This window comes from Petromyzon marinus, chromosome 40 (genome assembly GCF_048934315.1).
Source record: "Petromyzon marinus isolate PM22_M1 ecotype Great Lakes invasive population chromosome 40, UKy_Petmar_22M1.pri1.0, whole genome shotgun sequence".
Taxonomy (NCBI): Eukaryota; Metazoa; Chordata; class Hyperoartia; order Petromyzontiformes; family Petromyzontidae; genus Petromyzon; species Petromyzon marinus.
Genome location: NC_133706.1, coordinates 5068694 through 5088870, shown reverse-complemented (window position 1 = coordinate 5088870; position 20177 = coordinate 5068694). Strand labels below are relative to the sequence as shown.

At 50.1% G+C, this 20177-nt stretch overlaps 1 protein-coding gene across 1 annotated transcript; it reads left to right on the top strand.

The window, feature by feature from the left end:
* Nucleotides 1-1983: 1983 nt before the first annotated feature.
* LOC116950756 (arsenite methyltransferase-like) lies at nt 1984-20045 on the top strand. Its single transcript, XM_032968788.2, has 10 exons — nt 1984-2178; nt 8174-8304; nt 9626-9776; nt 9950-10086; nt 12228-12297; nt 12882-12963; nt 14010-14141; nt 15718-15866; nt 16684-16800; nt 18427-20045. Exons 1-10 carry the CDS (start codon nt 1999-2001, stop codon nt 18505-18507), a joined length of 1230 nt encoding a protein of 409 aa, XP_032824679.2. The 5' UTR covers nt 1984-1998; the 3' UTR covers nt 18508-20045.
* Nucleotides 20046-20177: the final 132 nt, after the last annotated feature.

The window sequence follows — 20177 nt, the reverse complement described above, 5'->3', positions numbered from 1 at the left end:
TGTATAGTAGTGTAGTGTATAGTGCAGTGTAGTGTATAGTAGTGTATAGTAGTGTATAGTGTAGTGTATAGTAGTGTAGTGTATAGTACAGTGTATAGTAGTGTAGTGTATAGTAGTGTATAGTAGTGTAGTGTATAGTAGTGTATAGTAGTGTAGTGTATAGTGTAGTGTATAGTAGTGTAGTGTATAGTGCAGTGTATAGTACTGTAGTGTATAGTAACGTAGTGTATAGTAGTGTATAGTAGTGTAGTGTATAGTAGTGTAGTGTGTAGTAGTGTAGTGTATAGTGCAGTGTATAGTAGTGTAGTGTATAGTGCAGTGTATAGTAGTGTATAGTAATGTAGTGTATAGTAGTGTATAGTAGTGTAGTGTATAGTAGTGTATAGTAGTGTATAGTGCAGTGTATAGTAGTGTATAGTAGTGTATAGTGCAGTGTATAGTAGTGTATAGTGTAGTGTATAGTAGTGTAGTGTATAGTGCAGTGTAGTGTATAGTAGTGTATAGTAGTGTATAGTGTAGTGTATAGTAGTGTAGTGTATAGTGCAGTGTATAGTAGTGTAGTGTATAGTAGTGTATAGTAGTGTAGTGTATAGTAGTGTAGTGTATAGTAGTGTAGTGTATAGTGTAGTGTATAGTAGTGTAGTGTATAGTGCAGTGTATAGTACTGTAGTGTATAGTAACGTAGTGTATAGTAGTGTATAGTAGTGTAGTGTATAGTAGTATATAGTAGTGTATAGTAGTGTAGTGTATAGTGCAGTGTATAGTAGTGTTTGGGTTGACGCGGTATGGTGTTGGTATCACGCCTGTTAGGCGGCTGAGACGTTCACGAGGCGGGGGATCGAGACAATTCCCGAGTTCGGGAACGACCCCGTGAGCCTTTTTATAACCACGGCACTTTGTGAGCAACGCGACCTGCACGTCATTTTTTCCCGGTTAGTTTGAAGGAGACAGAGAGAGATTATAAAACACACACACACGCGTTGCATTCACTGTTGCGTTGTAATCTCGCCACCACAGACCCCCTTTTGCAGGCCTCATCGACCCGCGTAGCGACGACGTACAGAATGAAACTTGAGCGGGGCTGTCGCCAAATCTGGATGCATTGCCTCCCTCCTGCATTGCCTCCCTCCTGCAATGCCTCTCTCCTGCAATGCATCTCTCCTGCAATGCATCTCTCCTGCAATGCCTCCCTCCTGCAATGCCTCTCTCCTGCAATGCCTCCCTCCTGCAATGCCTCTCTCCTGCAATGCCTCCCTCCTGCAATGCCTCTCTCCTGCAATGCCTCCCTCCTGCAATGCCTCTCTCCTGCAATGCCTCCCTCCTGCAATGCCTCCCTCCTGCAATGCCTCTCTCCTGCAATGCCTCCCTCCTGCAATGCCTCTCTCCTGCAATCCCTCCCTCCTGCATTGCCTCTCTCCTGCAATGCCTCTCTCCTGCAATGCCTCCCTCCTGCAATGCCTCTCTCCTGCAATGCCTCCCTCCTGCATTGCCTCTCTCCTGCAATGCCTCTCTCCTGCAATGCCTCTCTCCTGCAATGCCTCCCTCCTGCAATGCCTCCCTCCTGCATTGCCTCTCTCCTGCATTGCCTCCTTCCTGCAATGCCTCTCTCCTGCAATGCCTCTCTCCTGCAATGCCTCCCTCCTGCATTGCCTCTCTCCTGCAATGCCTCCCTCCTGCATTGCCTCTCTCCTGCAATGCCTCTCTCCTGCAATGCCTCTCTCCTGCAATGCCTCTCTCCTGCAATGCCTCCCTCCTGCAATGCCTCCCTCCTGCATTGCCTCTCTCCTGCATTGCCTCCTTCCTGCAATGCCTCTCTCCTGCAATGCCTCTCTCCTGCAATGCCTCCCTCCTGCATTGCCTCTCTCCTGCAATGCCTCCCTCCTGCATTGCCTCTCTCCTGCAATGCCTCTCTCCTGCAATGCCTCCCTCCTGCAATGCCTCTCCCCTGCAATGCCTCTCTCCTGCAATGCCTCCTTCCTGCAATGCCTCCCTCCTGCAATGCCTCTCTCCTGCAATGCCTCCTTCCTGCAATGCCTCTCTCCTCCGCTGCGTTCTCGCTCAAGCCAAACCCCCGGGCACCATCGCAACGTTCAAAGTTCGCCCGATGAACTTGAGCACAGCAGCTTGGCCGCAGCTTCGCGTGTAATGGACGGACAGCAAATCCACGACAGCGTGAAGGTACACGCATGCACGATCGATCCACTGCTGGATGAAGGCCTCGCTACGCCGTGACGGTGGTAGTGGTGGTGGTGGGGGGGGGGCGGTGTTTGTTTGACCATACTTCACCCCGTCTGCAGCAGTGTGGGGTTGGTGAAGGTGGGATGCGTGGAAGCAGCGTGCAGCCCACGGATAGAGGGAACTCCGTGGCCTGCACGCCCGTGGCGCACTGCTCACTCAGCAGCGCGTGGCACACGAACCCGGCCACACGAGTTCGAGTCCCGCTCACGGCCAACACCCAGTGACGATTATCTGAGCCAGTCGTGGGTCTCTCCTAGGTCGACTCAGCCTCAAATGAGTACCCGGTGCGATGTGTGAACATCGCCACTCGGGAGACTATATGGGGGATCTTTGTTATGGGAGGTGTGATGGTCGGGTCGGTGTGTGTCAGTGTTGATGGGAGGTGTGATGGTGGGGTCGGTGTGTGTCAGTGTTCATGGGAAGTGTGATGGTGGGGTCAGTGTGTGTCAGTGTTGATGGGAGGTGTGATGGTGGGGTCAGTGTGTGTCAGTGTTGATGGGAGGTGTGATGGTGGGGTCAGTGTGTGTCAGTGTTGATGGGAGGTGTGATGGTGGGGTCAGTGTGTGTCAGTGTTGATGGGAGGTGTGATGGTGGGGTCAGTGTGTGTCAGTGTTGATGGGAGGTGTGATGGTCGGGTCGGTGTGTGTCAGTGTTGATGGGAGGTGTGATGGTGGGGTCAGTGTGTGTCAGTGTTGATGGGAAGTGTGATGGTGGGGTCAGTGTGTGTCAGTGTTGATGGGAGGTGTGATGGTGGGGTCAGTGTGTGTCAGTGTTGATGGGAGTTGTGATGGCTGGGTCGGTGTGTGTCAGTGTTCATGGGAAGTGTGATGGTGGGGTCAGTGTGTGTCAGTGTTGATGGGAGGTGTGATGGTGGGGTCGGTGTGTGTCAGTGTTGATGGGAGGTGTGATGGTCGGGTCAGTGTGTGTCAGTGTTGATGGGAGGTGTGATGGTCGGGTCGGTGTGTGTCAGTGTTGATGGGAGGTGTGATGGTGGGGTCAGGGTGTGTCAGTGTTGATGGGAAGTGTGATGGTGGGGTCAGTGTGTGTCAGTGTTGATGGGAGGTGTGATGGTGGGGTCAGTGTGTGTCAGTGTTGATGGGAGTTGTGATGGCTGGGTCGGTGTGTGTCAGTGTTCATGGGAAGTGTGATGGTGGGGTCAGTGTGTGTCAGTGTTGATGGGAGGTGTGATGGTGGGGTCGGTGTGTGTCAGTGTTGATGGGAGGTGTGATGGTGGGGTCAGTGTGTGTCAGTGTTGATGGGAGGTGTGATGGTGGGGTCAGTGTGTGTCAGTGTTGATGGGAGGTGTCATGGTGGGGTCAGTGTGTGTCAGTGTTGATGGGAGGTGTGATGGTGGGGTCAGTGTGTGTCAGTGTTGATGGGAGGTGTGATGGTGGGGTCAGTGTGTGTCAGTGTTGATGGAAGGTGTGATGGTGGGGTCGGTGTGTGTCAGTGTTGATGGGAGGTGTGATGGTGGGGTCAGTGTGTGTCAGTGTTGATGGGAGGTGTGATGGTGGGGTCAGTGTGTGTCAGTGTTGATGGGAGTTGTGATGGCTGGGTCGGTGTGTGTCAGTGTTCATGGGAAGTGTGATGGTGGGGTCAGTGTGTGTCAGTGTTGATGGGAGGTGTGATGGTGGGGTCGGTGTGTGTCAGTGTTGATGGGAGGTGTGATGGTGGGGTCAGTGTGTGCCAGTGTTGATGGGAGGTGTGATGGTGGGGTCAGTGTGTGTCAGTGTTGATGGGAGGTGTGATGGTGGGGTCAGTGTGTGTCAGTGTTGATGGGAGGTGTGATGGTGGGGTCAGTGTGTGTCAGTGTTGATGGGAGGTGTGATGGTGGGGTCAGTGTGTGTCAGTGTTGATGGGAGGTGTGATGGTGGGGTCAGTGTGTGTCAGTGTTGATGGAAGGTGTGATGGTGGGGTCGGTGTGTGTCAGTGTTGATGGGAGGTGTGATGGTGGGGTCAGTGTGTGTCAGTGTTGATGGGAGGTGTGATGGTGGGGTCAGTGTGTGTCAGTGTTGATGGGAGGTGTGATGGTGGGGTCAGTGTGTGTCAGTGTTGATGGGAGGTGTGATGGTGGGGTCAGTGTGTGTCAGTGTTGATGGGAGGTGTGATGGTGGGGTCAGTGTGTGTCAGTGTTGATGGGAGGTGTGATGGTGGGGTCAGTGTGTGTCAGTGTTGATGGGAGGTGTGATGGCCGGGTCAGTGTGTGTCAGTGTTGATGGGAGGTGTGAGGGCCGGGTTCAGTGTGTGTCAGTGTTGATGGGAGGTGTGATGGTGGGGTCGGTGTGTGTCAGTGTTGATGGGAGGTGTGATGGTGGGGTCAGTGTGTGTCAGTGTTGATGGGAGGTGTGATGGCCGGGTCAGTGTGTGTCAGTGTTGATGGGAGGTGTGATGGTGGGGTCAGTGTGTGTCAGTGTTGATGGGAGGTGTGATGGTGGGGTCAGTGTGTGTCAGTGTTGATGGGAGGTGTGATGGTGGGGTCGGTGTGTGTCAGTGTTGATGGGAGGTGTGATGGCCGGGTTCAGTGTGTGTCAGTGTTGATGGGAGGTGTGATGGTGGGGTCGGTGTGTGTCAGTGTTGATGGGAGGTGTGATGGTGGGGTCAGTGTGTGTCAGTGTTGATGGGAAGTGTGATGGTGGGGTCAGTGTGTGTCAGTGTTGATGGGAGGTGTGATGGTGGGGTCAGTGTGTGTCAGTGTTGATGGGAGTTGTGATGGCTGGGTCGGTGTGTGTCAGTGTTCATGGGAAGTGTGATGGTGGGGTCAGTGTGTGTCAGTGTTGATGGGAGGTGTGATGGTGGGGTCGGTGTGTGTCAGTGTTGATGGGAGGTGTGATGGTGGGGTCAGTGTGTGTCAGTGTTGATGGGAGGTGTGATGGTGGGGTTAGTGTGTGTCAGTGTTGATGGGAGGTGTGATGGTGGGGTCAGTGTGTGTCAGTGTTGATGGGAGGTGTGATGGTGGGGTCAGTGTGTGTCAGTGTTGATGGGAGGTGTGATGGTGGGGTCAGTGTGTGTCAGTGTTGATGGAAGGTGTGATGGTGGGGTCGGTGTGTGTCAGTGTTGATGGGAGGTGTGATGGTGGGGTCGGTGTGTGTCAGTGTTGATGGGAGGTGTGATGGTGGGGTCAGTGTGTGTCAGTGTTGATGGGAGGTGCGATGGTGGGGTCAGTGTGTGTCAGTGTTGATGGGAGTTGTGATGGCTGGGTCGGTGTGTGTCAGTGTTCATGGGAAGTGTGATGGTGGGGTCAGTGTGTGTCAGTGTTGATGGGAGGTGTGATGGTGGGGTCGGTGTGTGTCAGTGTTGATGGGAGGTGTGATGGTGGGGTCAGTGTGTGCCAGTGTTGATGGGAGGTGTGATGGTGGGGTCGGTGTGTGTCAGTGTTGATGGGAGGTGTGATGGTGGGGTCGGTGTGTGTCAGTGTTGATGGGAGGTGTGATGGTGGGGTCAGTGTGTGTCAGTGTTGATGGGAGGTGTGATGGTGGGGTCAGTGTATGTCAGTGTTGATGGGAGGTGTGATGGTGGGGTCAGTGTGTGTCAGTGTTGATGGGAGGTGTGATGGTGGGGTCAGTGTGTGTCAGTGTTGATGGGAGGTGTGATGGTGGGGTCAGTGTGTGTCAGTGTTGATGGGAGGTGTGATGGTGGGGTCAGTGTGTGTCAGTGTTGATGGGAGGTGTGATGGTGGGGTCAGTGTGTGTCAGTGTTGATGGGAGGTGTGATGGTGGGGTCAGTGTGTGTCAGTGTTGATGGGAGGTGTGATGGCCGGGTCAGTGTGTGTCAGTGTTGATGGGAGGTGTGAGAGCCGGGTTCAGTGTGTGTCAGTGTTGATGGGAGGTGTGATGGTGGGGTCGGTGTGTGTCAGTGTTGATGGGAGGTGTGATGGTGGGGTCAGTGTGTGTCAGTGTTGATGGGAGGTGTGATGGCCGGGTCAGTGTGTGTCAGTGTTGATGGGAGGTGTGATGGTGGGGTCAGTGTGTGTCAGTGTTGATGGGAGGTGTGATGGCGGGGTCAGTGTGTGTCAGTGTTGATGGGAGGTGTGATGGTGGGGTCGGTGTGTGTCAGTGTTGATGGGAGGTGTGATGGCCGGGTTCAGTGTGTGTCAGTGTTGATGGGAGGTGTGATGGTGGGGTCGGTGTGTGTCAGTGTTGATGGGAGGTGTGATGGTGGGGTCAGTGTGTGTCAGTGTTGATGGGAGGTGTGATGGCCGGGTTCAGTGTGTGTCAGTGTTGATGGGAGGTGTGATGGTGGGGTCGGTGTGTGTCAGTGTTGATGGGAGGTGTGATGGCCGGGTTCAGTGTGTGTCAGTGTTGATGGGAGGTGTGATGGTGGGGTCGGTGTGTGTCAGTGTTGATGGGAGGTGTGATGGTGGGGTCAGTGTGTGTCAATGTTGATGGGAGGTGTGATGGCCGGGTTCAGTGTTTATGTTAATGTTTATAGTCGGGTCAGTGTGTGTGACAGTGTTCCTGTGAAGACAGTGTTATTAACGAATGTGTTGAGTGTTTTGTTGTTTCCACATCACTGCCAATGCAGTTTAGTAATGGACAAGTATCCCTTTGCGTGCCCTTATTAAGTGGTAGGCCCTTCGTGGATGTGCGATACAGATTCCGCACGTCTCATTTACAAGGAATAAGCTCACACAAGCAAAACATTTACACTTCCAAGCTAAGCGTGAAGTCACCCCCCCCCCCCCCCCCATCATCACCATTGTGTAGCGGCCCTCACGCTGATGATGTCTTATCGGCCAAAGTGGGCCCTCCTCTGAAAATGACTGAAGCACGCTGCCCTAGAGTGTACAGGATTGTAAAGTACAACGCGTCGTATCCGACTCGCTGGTAAGCGAATGGGCGGATATGTGAACATCTGGGCGGATATGTGAACATCTGGGCGGATATGTGAACATCTGGGCGGATATGTGAACATCTGGGCGGATATGTGAACATCTGGGCGGATATGTGAACATCTGGGCGGATATGTGAACATCTGGGCGGATATGTGAACATATGGGCGGATATGTGAACATCTGGGCGGATATGTGAACATATGGGCGGATATGTGAACATCTGGGCGGATATGTGAACATCTGGGCGGATATGTGAACATATGGGCGGATATGTGAACATATGGGCGGATATGTGAACATCTGGGCGGATATGTGAACATCTGGGCGGATATGTGAACATCTGGGCGGATATGTGAACATCTGGGCGGATATGTGAACATCTGGGCGGATATGTGAACATCTGGTCAAAGTGACAGCGACACCACCGTATGACAAATATTCAGTCACTGGACAAAAATACAACGCAAGCTGCTTTAAACACGGGGACATGCTTTGACTGTGCCTTGCAAGTGAGCGAACACGCGCGCGCCATCAAGAAAGACGTGGCCGCGCGTAAAAACGATCGGATTTAGTTGGCGCCGATGGAGAACGGCAGTCACAACTCGACACGTGGTTGCAGGGGGTAACGTCCTTTATTTATCCCCCCCCCCAGTCCACACTCGTCCCCAGCCTTCTCCGTCCGTTTCCTACTCGTTCTTCCCCCTTTCCCAACAGTTCTCTCTCTTATATCTCCTCGCCTGCTCGTCCAACCTTCCACTGTTCCTGCTCACGAAGGGCTGCAATGCTCTGCGAGAGATCCGAGTAGTTACGTTGTCACATGGCATGCATATTGGGATACCTTTGGCTGGAATCCTTCCCATGACATCCCTTACACATTTACTCTGCCCTGGCTGTGGGTGGTTAATCGGTCTGCGCAGATATGTGACGGTCGGATACGTGACGTTGCACGGTAGGCTTATTGACCCCCCGCTCACATTGATATCTCGGGATAATAATTTTAACCGATTGACGATGCCTTCTGGTGACTCCCTGTGCCCGTACACGCTTCGCAGCGTCCATGCGCTCACGGATTTAACGCGTGTCGACCTCTGTGCACGTAAATAGGACTACTATGGCAAGAAGCTTCAGACCTCCGAGGACCTGCAGACTGATGTGGCGTGCACCCTGCCTGCCAAGAAACCCAGCAAGATGATACAGGACGCGATGGCTCTCATACACCCCGCCATCATGAGCAGGTCAATCACATGCAGAGATAACACACGGAGATCTCCAGCGTAGGTTGGTCGTCCTTGTAAAAAGCTACTTCGCCCAACGGGCCTCACCAAGTCTTAAGTGTGAGACTTTACCAGACTGTAGGGGCCAAGCCATGCCCAGTTCACACACTGCAGCAGGTGTGTATTTATTGAAGGCTGAGCCAACCGAGGGAAGACCCAGGGACCGGTTCAGATATTCGCTGCTGAAATTGGTCACGAGCGAGAATCAAACACAGGTGACTGGAGTGCGGTGCTGGTCACCCACGCCCTCGTGTGCCGTTCATAGTTCATTTATTTGATATAGCCCTGTGAGCCATTTGGCTCTTGAATCGGGTGCAACCGCAACAAACAAAAAACATGAACAAGAAAACATCTTAAAGTGATTATGTGACTGTGCAAACAGAAAATACAGGAAAAAAATATGAAAATATTCCTGAAATAGCACCGTACACCAACGCTGTGTGCAAAAATCCCAGTGGGATGCAAGTCAAATAACAACAACAACAACAACCACAAGACAACTAAGATTAAGGCCATCAGTCTAACTCCGTACTACAATAAACAAAAACATGGCCAAAACAAAAAAAACGTTTTCGAAATCACCAAAATAAAAGCCATAAATCCAATGTAACAGTGATCATAGGGACTGTGACCGAATTTTTTACAATAAACTACATTAATAAATTATAACACCAAAATCTAGAGCCATATTTTAGGCCACTGAATAGCAGTGGCAGCTAGGGTTGTACAACTCCTCTAGAGCAGTTTTGAGTGAAGATCTCATAGGTAGTGATTCAAGTTGCAGTTTATTGGCAATAGCATTCCAGACCCTGGGGGCATCAATAGCAAAGGCCCTTCCTCCAGTTTTTGTACGGCAATAGGGAATGTGAAGCTGGTAAATGAGCGAAGACCTGAGGTCAAATTTGTTCTTTGAAACAGAGAGGAGATCCAGTAGGTAGTCTGCGGATTTTTTTGTAAGTACATCGTGAATAAATAAGATCTGGTGCACAAGCCGTCGAACATTAAGAGATGTTAAGTTTGACCCAATGTAGAGATCACAGTGGTGAGTCCTATATGGGCAGTTCAATGCAAATCTTAAGGCCGAGTGATAGATGGAATCAAGCTTCTTCAGTACAGTACTTGGGGCTGATTTATACACGATGTCACAGTAGTCAAGTAGAGGCAGTATGGTAGCTTTTATCAATTCCAAACGGAACATTGGGGGGAAGCAGCGCGGGCCTTCATCGGCTACGCGGGTGGATCTTTGTCTTCGCCTTCGTTGTCTGCGTGCGTAATGCCCCAGGTACTTTGGCTGTGGCCTGGTGGTGCCCGAGTGCCTGGATGGCTGCTCCGTGCTGGACCTGGGCAGTGGCTCTGGCCGTGACTGCTTCCTGCTCGGCAAGCTCGTCGGAGCCCAGGGCAGTGTCACCGGCATCGACATGACGATGGAAATGGTGCCACAGTGACCCCCCACCCCCACACGCTCCCAAATCCCTCCCCTCAACCATGCACCCGCACCCCCCACCCAACACGCACGCTCACCCCCCCCCCCCCCCCATATTTGTTGGAAGCATTAACTACTCCATATTTTCACAACGAAAAATGTCCTGTAATCCCCGTGCCGCAGATTGAGACGGGGAATGCGCACGTGGAATACCATCGCGAGCGGTTTGGCTACGCCAAGTCCAACGTGAATTTCGTCGCCGGTTACCTGGAGAAGCTGGGAGAGGCTGGGCTTGGAGATAACACCTTTGACATCATCGTGTGCGTAAGGAGACGCGGACTCGCTCATCGTTATTACTACTTATTGCTATGCTTGTTTAACTAGGAAAGTCTCACCAAGTCTCACGACTCTTTTTCAGGAGTGTCCTGATAAGTTTTCGCCGAAGAGGGGGGGATGGGGGGGGGATGATTGCTACGTACTGTAGATTCCAATTGAGTCATTTGTGTAATTTTATTTCTTTGAAATTTGGACCGTGACACCGGCGGCGCACAATGGCCTACCCTTGCGAATGACGCAAGCGTGTCGTTAACACTGCGGTGACACCGCAGTATTAATCAGGGCAGCCAATGCATTGGAACCACAAACCTTCGCAACAAGCGGCAAACGTCCTACCGCTGGGCCGCATCACCGCCCGGCACTCCCAACCGGTCGAGAACCGTCACGGCGTCACAGGAGGCGCGCGGTAGCTCGCACGGCGTCATCGCTGAGAGTGGACCACGCGGAGTGCTCCAGGGGAGGTTTAGGAGATGTTATCTTCCTTGCCTGGTATGCAGGAGGTCGGGGGTTCAATCCCGAACCTGACGCCTGCTGTATATTTGGATTTTGCTTGTCTCTCTCCTCGTGGTTGCACGGATTTTTTTTTTTTATCCAGGTCCTCCGGTTTTTCCCTCCACATTTAGAAACACGTGTTTAGATTATTTGGCTGCTGCTGTAAATTTCCACATGATAAGCCACCTTCGTTGACCTGATCATTTGTGGCCAGGTCGCTTCTGCAGAAATAAGCTAATAGCTTAGTGGGCTTTAACTGGTAAAATATCATGTTTAGCTTCATAGATATATTTTTGTGATTGGTTTTCATTTCCTATACTTTGCACTATCGTTTTTTATTGTTTGTTGTTGTTGTCACTTGTTAACCCCCCCCCCCACTACAGGGAATTTAAAAAAGTGTTATAGCTCATCGGATTCCTCCAGTATTACTTCGATAATAGCCCAGAAATGTGTCACGTGCGTGACGTCACTCCACATGCCGCACACCCCCGTCATCTATAAATATAAAAGGGACATTTGTAAATATGCGTGTCTGTTCAAAATGTTTAGCATACTTCCCGACATGCAGCTTCCAGACTGTACACAATGCAAAAAGTACAAAAATTTTGGGGGGGGGGGGGGGGGGCGCAATAATGGATATATTTTGCACGGGAAGTGAGCGGTGACGTCACATCTGTGATGTCACCCGCATGCGGCAGCGTCACGCATCTAAATTATGATAAAAAATTATATACACATTTCTCCCGTGATTTTCCAGACATTGTATCGAATTAAAATTGATTACAACTCCAGCGAGCGAAAACAGAAGAAAGTAAAGTAATAGCGCAGTGATTTTTTTAACGAATTGAAGGTCAGTTAAATTCAGTGCTACAGTCACATGAAGTGAGGTGTTTTATGGCATAGTTTCGCGCAAGAATCACTGCCATGAATACAGCACAAGAGATTTCACGCAAAATATCGTATACCAAGGTTTCATGTTTTAAGTTAAGAAAAATGTACGTGCAACAATTCCTAAAAAAAAATTACAATCACAAGAAAACGACTACAGTGAAATTCGTTGAAGTGTTTGATGACATCGTTTTGTGCAAGATTCACTCGAATTAATACAGTACTACAGTGAAATTTAGTTAAGTGTTTGATGACATTCTTTCGTTGCAAGATTAACTTCCATTAAATTTACACAAGCTATGCAATTATTACTCTGCTCAATTTTTTCCCTAAATATTACAGCTTCCGTCCTAGCACGGGCAAAAGGCTAGTAAATAAATATTCTAATTCTGACCTTAGTGCGCAGATATCTTAACCGGGCCTCGGAACCCCTTTCACCAACCGGCACTGACCAGTGTGGTGAAGTAGAGTAAAACGACCTCCCCGTGTATGTACGTATGTTGAACTTCTTTCACACCGTACGTAGTCAACCGTGCTAATCGGAGGGTGCGGGGAAGCCTTCATCAGGCGGTGGATTGACAGAGGGCCTTGAAATTTGTTGGGAGATTCGTCGCCAAACGTATATAAAAATGTGGACTGCGGTCTCGGTGTAGAATTCCACCGCTGGTTGTCATCCCACCAGTGGAAAGGGAATACTCGACGGTGCTGACTCTGCATCTGCGATGTTTTCTTGTCTGCGTGCCAGGTCCAACTGCGTCATTTGCTTGTGTCCGGATAAGAAGCTGGTTCTCAAGGAAGCATACAAAGTTCTTAAGGTGGACGGCACGAGACGCACGCGCACGAGACGCGCGAGACGCACGCGCGCGAGGTTACGCTTTACGGCCGCTGACGGAGTACGAAGATCTCCGAGTTGCCGCCCTTAATGTGTTGCAAGGCCGTAATAATAATATATATTGGGGGGGGGGGGGGGGACACACATCCCCTTTAATATTCAAATATGCTCAAAATATCCCCCCCCCCCAATATTGCTATAAAATATATTTATGTTCATATGATTGTGGTTATGGTTGTACTTAATAAATCCCTAATCTCTGCCATTACATACAATGAAACAAGCAATGTAATGCAATAACACTATTATACATTATTGTAAATAAAAAGTCCATCCCGTGTGTTAGTGAATTTTTAAATATTTTAGGCAGGAAATGGCAGAAAATTCGTTTTCAAATTTAGATTTTTTTCTGGGGGGGGGGGGGGGGGGTGGACCCCCTGGAAGGTTTGGTTCTCCCCAATGTTGACTCCATGACTACGGCCTTGATGTGTTGGCATGCGCGCGCGTGTCTGTGTGCGTGTGTCACGCGTGTGTCACACGTGTGTTTCACGCGTGCATTGCTTGCAGACAGGTGGAGAGATGTACTACAGCGATATGTACGCCAATGCTGTCGTGCCCAGCGATATCAAGTCAAGTCCATGCCTCTGGGGTACGTACGCGCGTGCGTGTGTGTGTTTATGTGCACGCACAAATAGTACGGGCTTACGGCCGCCACCTTTTCCACTGTAGACCAAACCAGTAAGTCTTGTACCTTAACATCGATCGATGTATGTATTTGAACTATTTAACAATTTGCTACCCAGCATCTGTTCGTGGAGGTGTCAGTAGAGGGCAGTACAGCAACATGTAGTCCCATGCTCCCAAAACCTCTGGCTTCGCCAACTCACACTGAACCAGCGTGGTGAAGTACAATAACAATGATAATAAACGAGCGTTTTTATATAGAAGCATCATTGTTGCGAGCTGCTTCTAACAACGCTGTGCAATCCACGACACACTGAGGTGCATGTTATCACTGAGTAGGTTTCAGCCAATCAATACGTTTACACACGTTGGAGGAAACCGGAGCACCCGGATGAAACGCACGCTTCCGTGCGAGGGGGCAACACACTATCCCATACAGATGGAGCAGATGGAGAATAGTTCCACACTTTGCTGTAGCGTCTTCTCCTGATCAGCCAGGGCATGGCACCTCGATGCCGACGGGAAGGGAGTTTCGCAACATCTGTGTGATCCATCAACCCTCGCTGACTCCACAGTGCTTGATTACAGGCCACGTGGCTAGCCACCACCGCCCCAAGTATGGTCAAATAACCCCCGTGACCTGCACAGTGTGGGGAGGCCCTCATCCAGCAGTGGATTACTACCACTATTTTTACTATCTTTATTTTATCAGGCAAGGCTCACTGTGCTACATAGCTATTTTTTAGAAGCGACCTGGCCATCACAACTGATATCTCGACGAAGTGGCTTATCGTGTGGAAATTTATAGCAGCCAAATACTCTTAAACGCATTTTTCCAAATGTGGAGGGGAAAACCGGACATGGAGAAAAATCAACAGGGAGAACACGCAAACTCCAAATATACAGCCGTCAGGTTTTCGATCGAACTCACGACCTCTTGCATACCAGGCGAGGCAGTTAACATCTCGCCACGTACACACGCGCACATGGCATCATTGTGTTTCTCTGCAGGGGAAGGCATGGGTGGGGCCATGTTCTGGAAGGAGCTGATCGGCGTCTCTCGGGCCCTGGGGTTCAGCCGCCCCTACTTGGTGACGGCCAGCCACATCACCATCACCAACGCCGACACCTGCAAGAAACTCGGTGCGTCAATTAAGGAGTGGTGTTAACCCAGCAGGACGTATTGGCGGTACGCCGGTGCAGCATAACACACACCGGTCCTCATAAAACAGTCTTACGATGTCGCTGTTGCCCTTGAGTGAGCTGTAGACTCTCCATCAGACGTTGCACTTAGATTCAGCAGCTGTTTTCCCATTCGAATGTGTGGCAACATGAGTCGTAATATTTTGATGCCACCGTCCGCCAAGAAATGATTCCGGAAATGAATCGAGGAAACCGTCCGACCAAGTCTTGGGCACGAGGAGTCAAATCTGCCTTTGGAACACGGAGCCAGCCAATCGTCACTGGGCCGAGTGCCGCTGTACGGCAACAGACTGCGAAGCTTCGTGTTCAGCCGCTCATAACATTCGTCTCCCGACCGCTTCGACATCACGAGAACCGATTTTGGTGCACCCCACAAGATTTTGGGACCGAATCGTGGGAAAATAAATAATTGTCACAAATGAGCTTTTTTTTTTAAATATTGCGCACCAGTGTACGGCCGATCCGTTCAAATACACGTTGGCACGCAGTTGTAACTGTTGGCCCAACGTACCGTATTTGCTGGGAACACTGATGGGATGGAAATAAGCAGTGTGGCCAGTGGACAAGTGGAGAAATGGTGCTGATGAACAACCTTGGTTTTGAATCGTGTGTTAGTGTGGATCTAACTCTGGGGAGCGGTTGTGTCGTGGTTAGTGCACCGCACAACAAACCCGACCTCCCGGGTTAGATTTCCGCTTTCGGCCAACAACGGTGATGAATATCTGAACCGGTCCTGTGCGTTCCCTAGGTTGACTTAGCCTTACATGCGTACCTGGCGTGGTGTGTACATATCAGCACCAGGAAGACAAAGGTGGCCGAGAATTTTGCTGGCCACACCACCCCATCGTGTGATGTACCAGCCTTCATAGGTGCTCGCTAACAGCGCTTGCCCCAACATCCTGTGTAGGTTACACAGTGGATCATTGTCTAACTCTGTGTACAGTTAACACAAGATCTATTTAAACCTGTACTTGCTTCATTAGAACAGCAGACTATCGAATACACATATCTTGACAATTGATCATATTCATTATGGATTTTAAAAATTACGTAATCATCTTGTCATTTCTTCCCAAAGGTATCCCAATATGCATGTCATGTGACAACGTAACTACTCGGATCTCTCGCAGAGCAGTGCAGCCCTTCGTGTTAAGAGGCCTCGTGGAATTGGATATCACAGAGCTGCCTCGGCGATCCCTTTAAGTGATCTCTGGTCGAGAATGTAGAGGACAGCTGTTTCCCATCCACTCTGCATATGAGAGTAATATTAATCGCGTAACAGTCGAACTCATGATGTAAATTCTCAAGGATGGAATTTTGCTCAATTTGGCACAGAACCAATTTTTCGAAGCCTAAAGCAACTGCCCAAGGGGGCCCAGAGTCATTGGGAGGGCGCTTAACTCCCGTCTAATGCACCGAGTGAGGTGGAATAACAACCGCTTAAATAATTGCATAGCCCAGCCTTACAGTCGACCAAGTGAGTTCCATTCTCGTTTGGGCCGCAAAATGTCTCCAGGTCCCCTGCGCTACGCCTCGGGCACGTACCGCATGTTCAAGCTGCCATCGGAGGGGACTCCGCCTGGACCTGGCTCTCGAGTGACTTACCTGGGTTCGGCCCCAAACTGTGGCGACACGTTGGCGTTCGACCACCAGCACACCTTCCCGGTACGTGCTGCTCGCCAACCGTGCTTGCGCGGCGTTACACATCGAGATACGGCATCACAAATTACTTTCACCAGGGTTGCCGCGATACACGTTTTCACGATACGATATATACGATGCGCCATTTCAATTTGATTTTGTTTAACCAGGTGAGTGTGTGCCACCTCACGCGCGTGAGAGTTTTTTTTCCAGGTACTCCGGTTTCCTCCCGCATGTAAACACACCGCGGTGGCAAGGTGTTATCGCCTCCGAGTACGCAGGAGGATGTGCATTCGATCCCGACCCCCAACGATGCCTGTTGTGTATTTGGAGTTCGCGTGTCCACTCTCTCTCTCTCCGTAGTCGTGTGGATTTCTCACCAGGTTTTTTTTTAATAAATGTGTGTTTTGAGCTAATAACTCAGTGGGCTTTACGTGGTAGTTAAAATAAAGAAATATTTCGCCGACAACACCAGAGGACCGCAGAGCTTTGGGAGGGTGGGGGTGAAATTTGGCACCGGCTCACTGCCTCTGCCTCTGCCGCTCGTCTTTGGTTGCTGCTCGCGGCTCTGAGCTGCTCTGCCGTGGGGCTATCATTTGTGGCCTGGTGGCTTTTTGTCAAAAAAAAAAAAAGCTACACAGCTCAGTGGGCCTTACCTGGTGAAATAAAAAGTTCAATTTTAGCCGAGCCTCTTTGAGAGGGAGCCAAACACCGGGCAACGGCGGCGGCTGCACAGCGTTAGGAATTGGAATTTATAAATAATTGTCGTGTGGATGAGACGGAAGAGCCGGTCGGTCTGGTAGATCGTGCCCTCGGCACGGCTTTGTAACTGCGTCTCTAGCGCGGAGAGCCCGTGGCGGTGGACGCGGAGTTGGCGACCGTCATCCGCACCTCGCGCCTCGCCCCGCACTTCTCTGTGGAGCTCGGTGAGGGAGCAGAGTCCGGCACAGGAACTGCGGTGAGAAGCGGCGTTAAACACTGCGAACAACAGCACACGCAGCAGCGGAATTAGCCGAAGGGATTCACGCAGTGTGCATGTAACACACGCACGCACACACGCACGCACGAAGTCTCCCTCTCTCTCACACACGTGTAGAGAGGTGTTACGGGAGGGCGACACGTGGTTGTAGGGCGGTGGCCACAAACACGTGCGCTACGGTCCACCACCCTGGGGGGCCATGGGGGATGCTGTGATCCCTCCCAGCCCCACCCGTCAGAGAGGGACAGTATAAAAGGTGGGACCCGGAGAGCTGAGAGGGAGTTCGACTCAAGCAAGATGAAGAGCCAGTGAAGAGAGAAGATCAACTAGCTAGACCCTGGAACTCCTTTGGCTCGCTGTCCTTTTGAGGGCCGGGCAAAGCAAGCCAGGGTGCGACACCAGAGCCACGAGGCCCGATGTCCTTCTGAGGGCCGGACTCGTGGGGCTGGTGGTCGGGACCTGCGCCGAAGCTGGGCCAGGTCAGACAGCCTCCTGAGAGAGGACCAGGATAGGGGGAACCAGGGAGCTTGTGTGGGCTAAAGCTCGGGGAACGTTCCCTCTGTAGAGTACGGGTGAAGAGGCCGTTACCTCTTCAAGTATCAGATTCGCCACTGTAATTGAAGCGTCTGTAATAAATACGTGTTGCCTCTAATGAACAGTCACCGACGTCAATAAGGCCACTACACATGCAAAGACAAAGATCCTCCGTATAGCGTTAACAGATTGTTGGAGCAAGTGCTGTTAGCGAGGAGCACCTATGAAGGACAGCATGGCACACGAGAGGGTGGGTGGCCAGCACCACGCCTGGATGCCTTTGTTTCCCCAGTGCCAATGTTGCCACACCACCTTAGGTACTCCTTTAAGGCTGAGTTGACATAGAGGAGGCCCAGAACCGGTTCATATATTCGGCACTGTTATTGGTCGTTAACGGGAATCGAACTCGAGCCGCCGGGTTCGTAGCGTAGTGCGCTCACCGCTGCACTTTTGCATGGTGCTAGTTGCAGCACACACGTTCGCACGCCATGCTGGCCTGCATAAGTGCTCACACTGCGCTACGCACCAAGTGCCCCAAGCTTGATTCTCAGCCACGGCTAACATCAGTGGCAAATATCTGAATCGGTCCTGGGCCTCCCCTAGGTCAACTCAGCCTTAAAACGTAAAATTAGTACTTGGCCCGTTGTGTAAACATCAGCATTGGGGAGACAAAGGAGGCTGGGCGTGGTGCTGGACACGTCACCCCTGTCAAATATACCGGAATAAATGTACCGGTATATATGTACCGGTATATATGTACATAGCCAACCGTGCAAATCGGAGGTGTGGGGAAAGGCAACTAAACACAAAAAGCAGTTCTAAAGAAATGAGTTTTCAATCTAGATTTAAAAGTGCGTGGCTCCGGTGGCCTAATATCGGAAGAGTGTTCCAGACGGCCGCAGAAGCACATCTGAAATTGCGCGATGCGGTAACCGTCTTTGTTCGATGGCTAGCCCAAAAAAAAAAAATGTGCCGTACCAGTCATCATAGGTGCTTGCCAGATATCACATGGCCCAGCAGCCTGAGTCAGCGACATAGTGGGATGTGTGTGTTCATGCTTGTGTGTTGCAGGATGACTCCTGCATGGACCCCTTCTCTCTGGCTGCGCAGCTCGGGTCGTGTGTGAGCAAACGCAAACCCAAGAGCAACTGAACAAATCGGTTCAAGTGGAAGTCGTTCGAGTCCTGTTGCGTAACATTGCTCGATGACAAAACCAGACTTGTGATGGAAGTTTTAGTGAGGGGGGGGGCTATGATTACAAAGTCAAGTTCAATTTGTTTAACCAGGTGGGAACTTAAACGAAGCTACTATTTGTATTTCACCAGGTAAGGCCCACTGAGCTATACAGCTCTTTTTCAGAAGCCACCTGGCCACAAATCATAGCTCGACAAAGTGGCTCATTAATGCGGAGATTTATTGCAGCCAAATACTCTAAACGCCGTGACGTTGATTCTAAATGTGGAGGGGAAAACCGGAGGACCCGGAGAGAAATCCACGCAACCACGGGAAGAACACGCAAATTCCAAATATGCAGCAGCAGGCGTCAGTCGGGATCGAACCCACAGGCCTCCTGTATACCAGGCGAAATAGTTAACATCTCGCCACCGTGGGACCCTAAGAGACCAGAATACATCTCATTTGCAAAAGTGACCCTGGGTCACACCAAAAACAACTGTTATCACATGAGAAATTGAAAATATTGCACAAACGTAATTCCCTGTAGTGCAAATTGGCTCGGGCAGATAACAGCTGTTTCAGAGGACACGTGATACCCGCTGGCTGTTGTCACGGGGGATGAAAAGCTGCATGGCTGGCTAAATTCGAACCGGGGATCTCGGTGGTGCTAGCTTAGTTTTCCAGCATTGTATTGATTCCCTGAGCCAGTAAATATGAAACGCTGGTCCAACGGTGCCAACCACATGCTCAATGTTGACTCAACGTTGCATGTGTTTTTTTTGGTGGGGGAGCCACTTAAGTGACCCTACTAATCTGTCGAATACAATAATCACCACAATACCTTATTCGGTTATTAAGGACAGCCTTGATTGCTTTGGTTAATAATCTTACGTTTTTTCAATTACATAATGCGGTTGTGACGATTTTCATATTTCAGTTGCTATGTGTTCCTCCAGTCTTACTGACAAGTAAAAACCCACGAGTTGCAACATCCAACTTCTTTTCAACGTCAGGTGATGTTTGTCGCTCAACGGTTGTACCACCTTATGCAATGAACGCAGCGGAACATGCTGATTGTACGAGGTTGTATTTTAACAAAGAAATCTTGCTCCATAGACACTCTATTTTGGGAGAAGCTACAGACAAGAAATTCTGCGGTTAAGATTTTTTTTTAACACGTAGGCTTTCGCGACCAATATTATCCATAATATAGGCTTTTTTTAGATCGCGTAAATATTTACACAATCTAACCGAAATATGTATGCGATGTAACCCAAATAAACCTATATTAAGAGTGGTTTTCATGTTATTTTTTTAATCTGTGCGAAATATCCCTCTTAACTGTGATATCACAGATAATTGGATGAATGTAGAAACTCATCTGTGTCTGAAAGCATACTCAAGGAAGCTCTGTTAACTGTTATTTGTTAGGTCTGATCAGCTACACACAGTACTGTATGATGATAACCCAAATATGTATGCGATGTAACCCAAATAAACCTATATTAAGAGTGGTTTTCATGTTTTTTTTAATCTGTGCGATATATCCCTCTTAACTGTGATATCACAGATAATTGGATGAATGTAGAAACTCATCTGTGTCTGAAAGCACACTCAAGGAAGCTCTGTTAACTGTTACTTGTTAG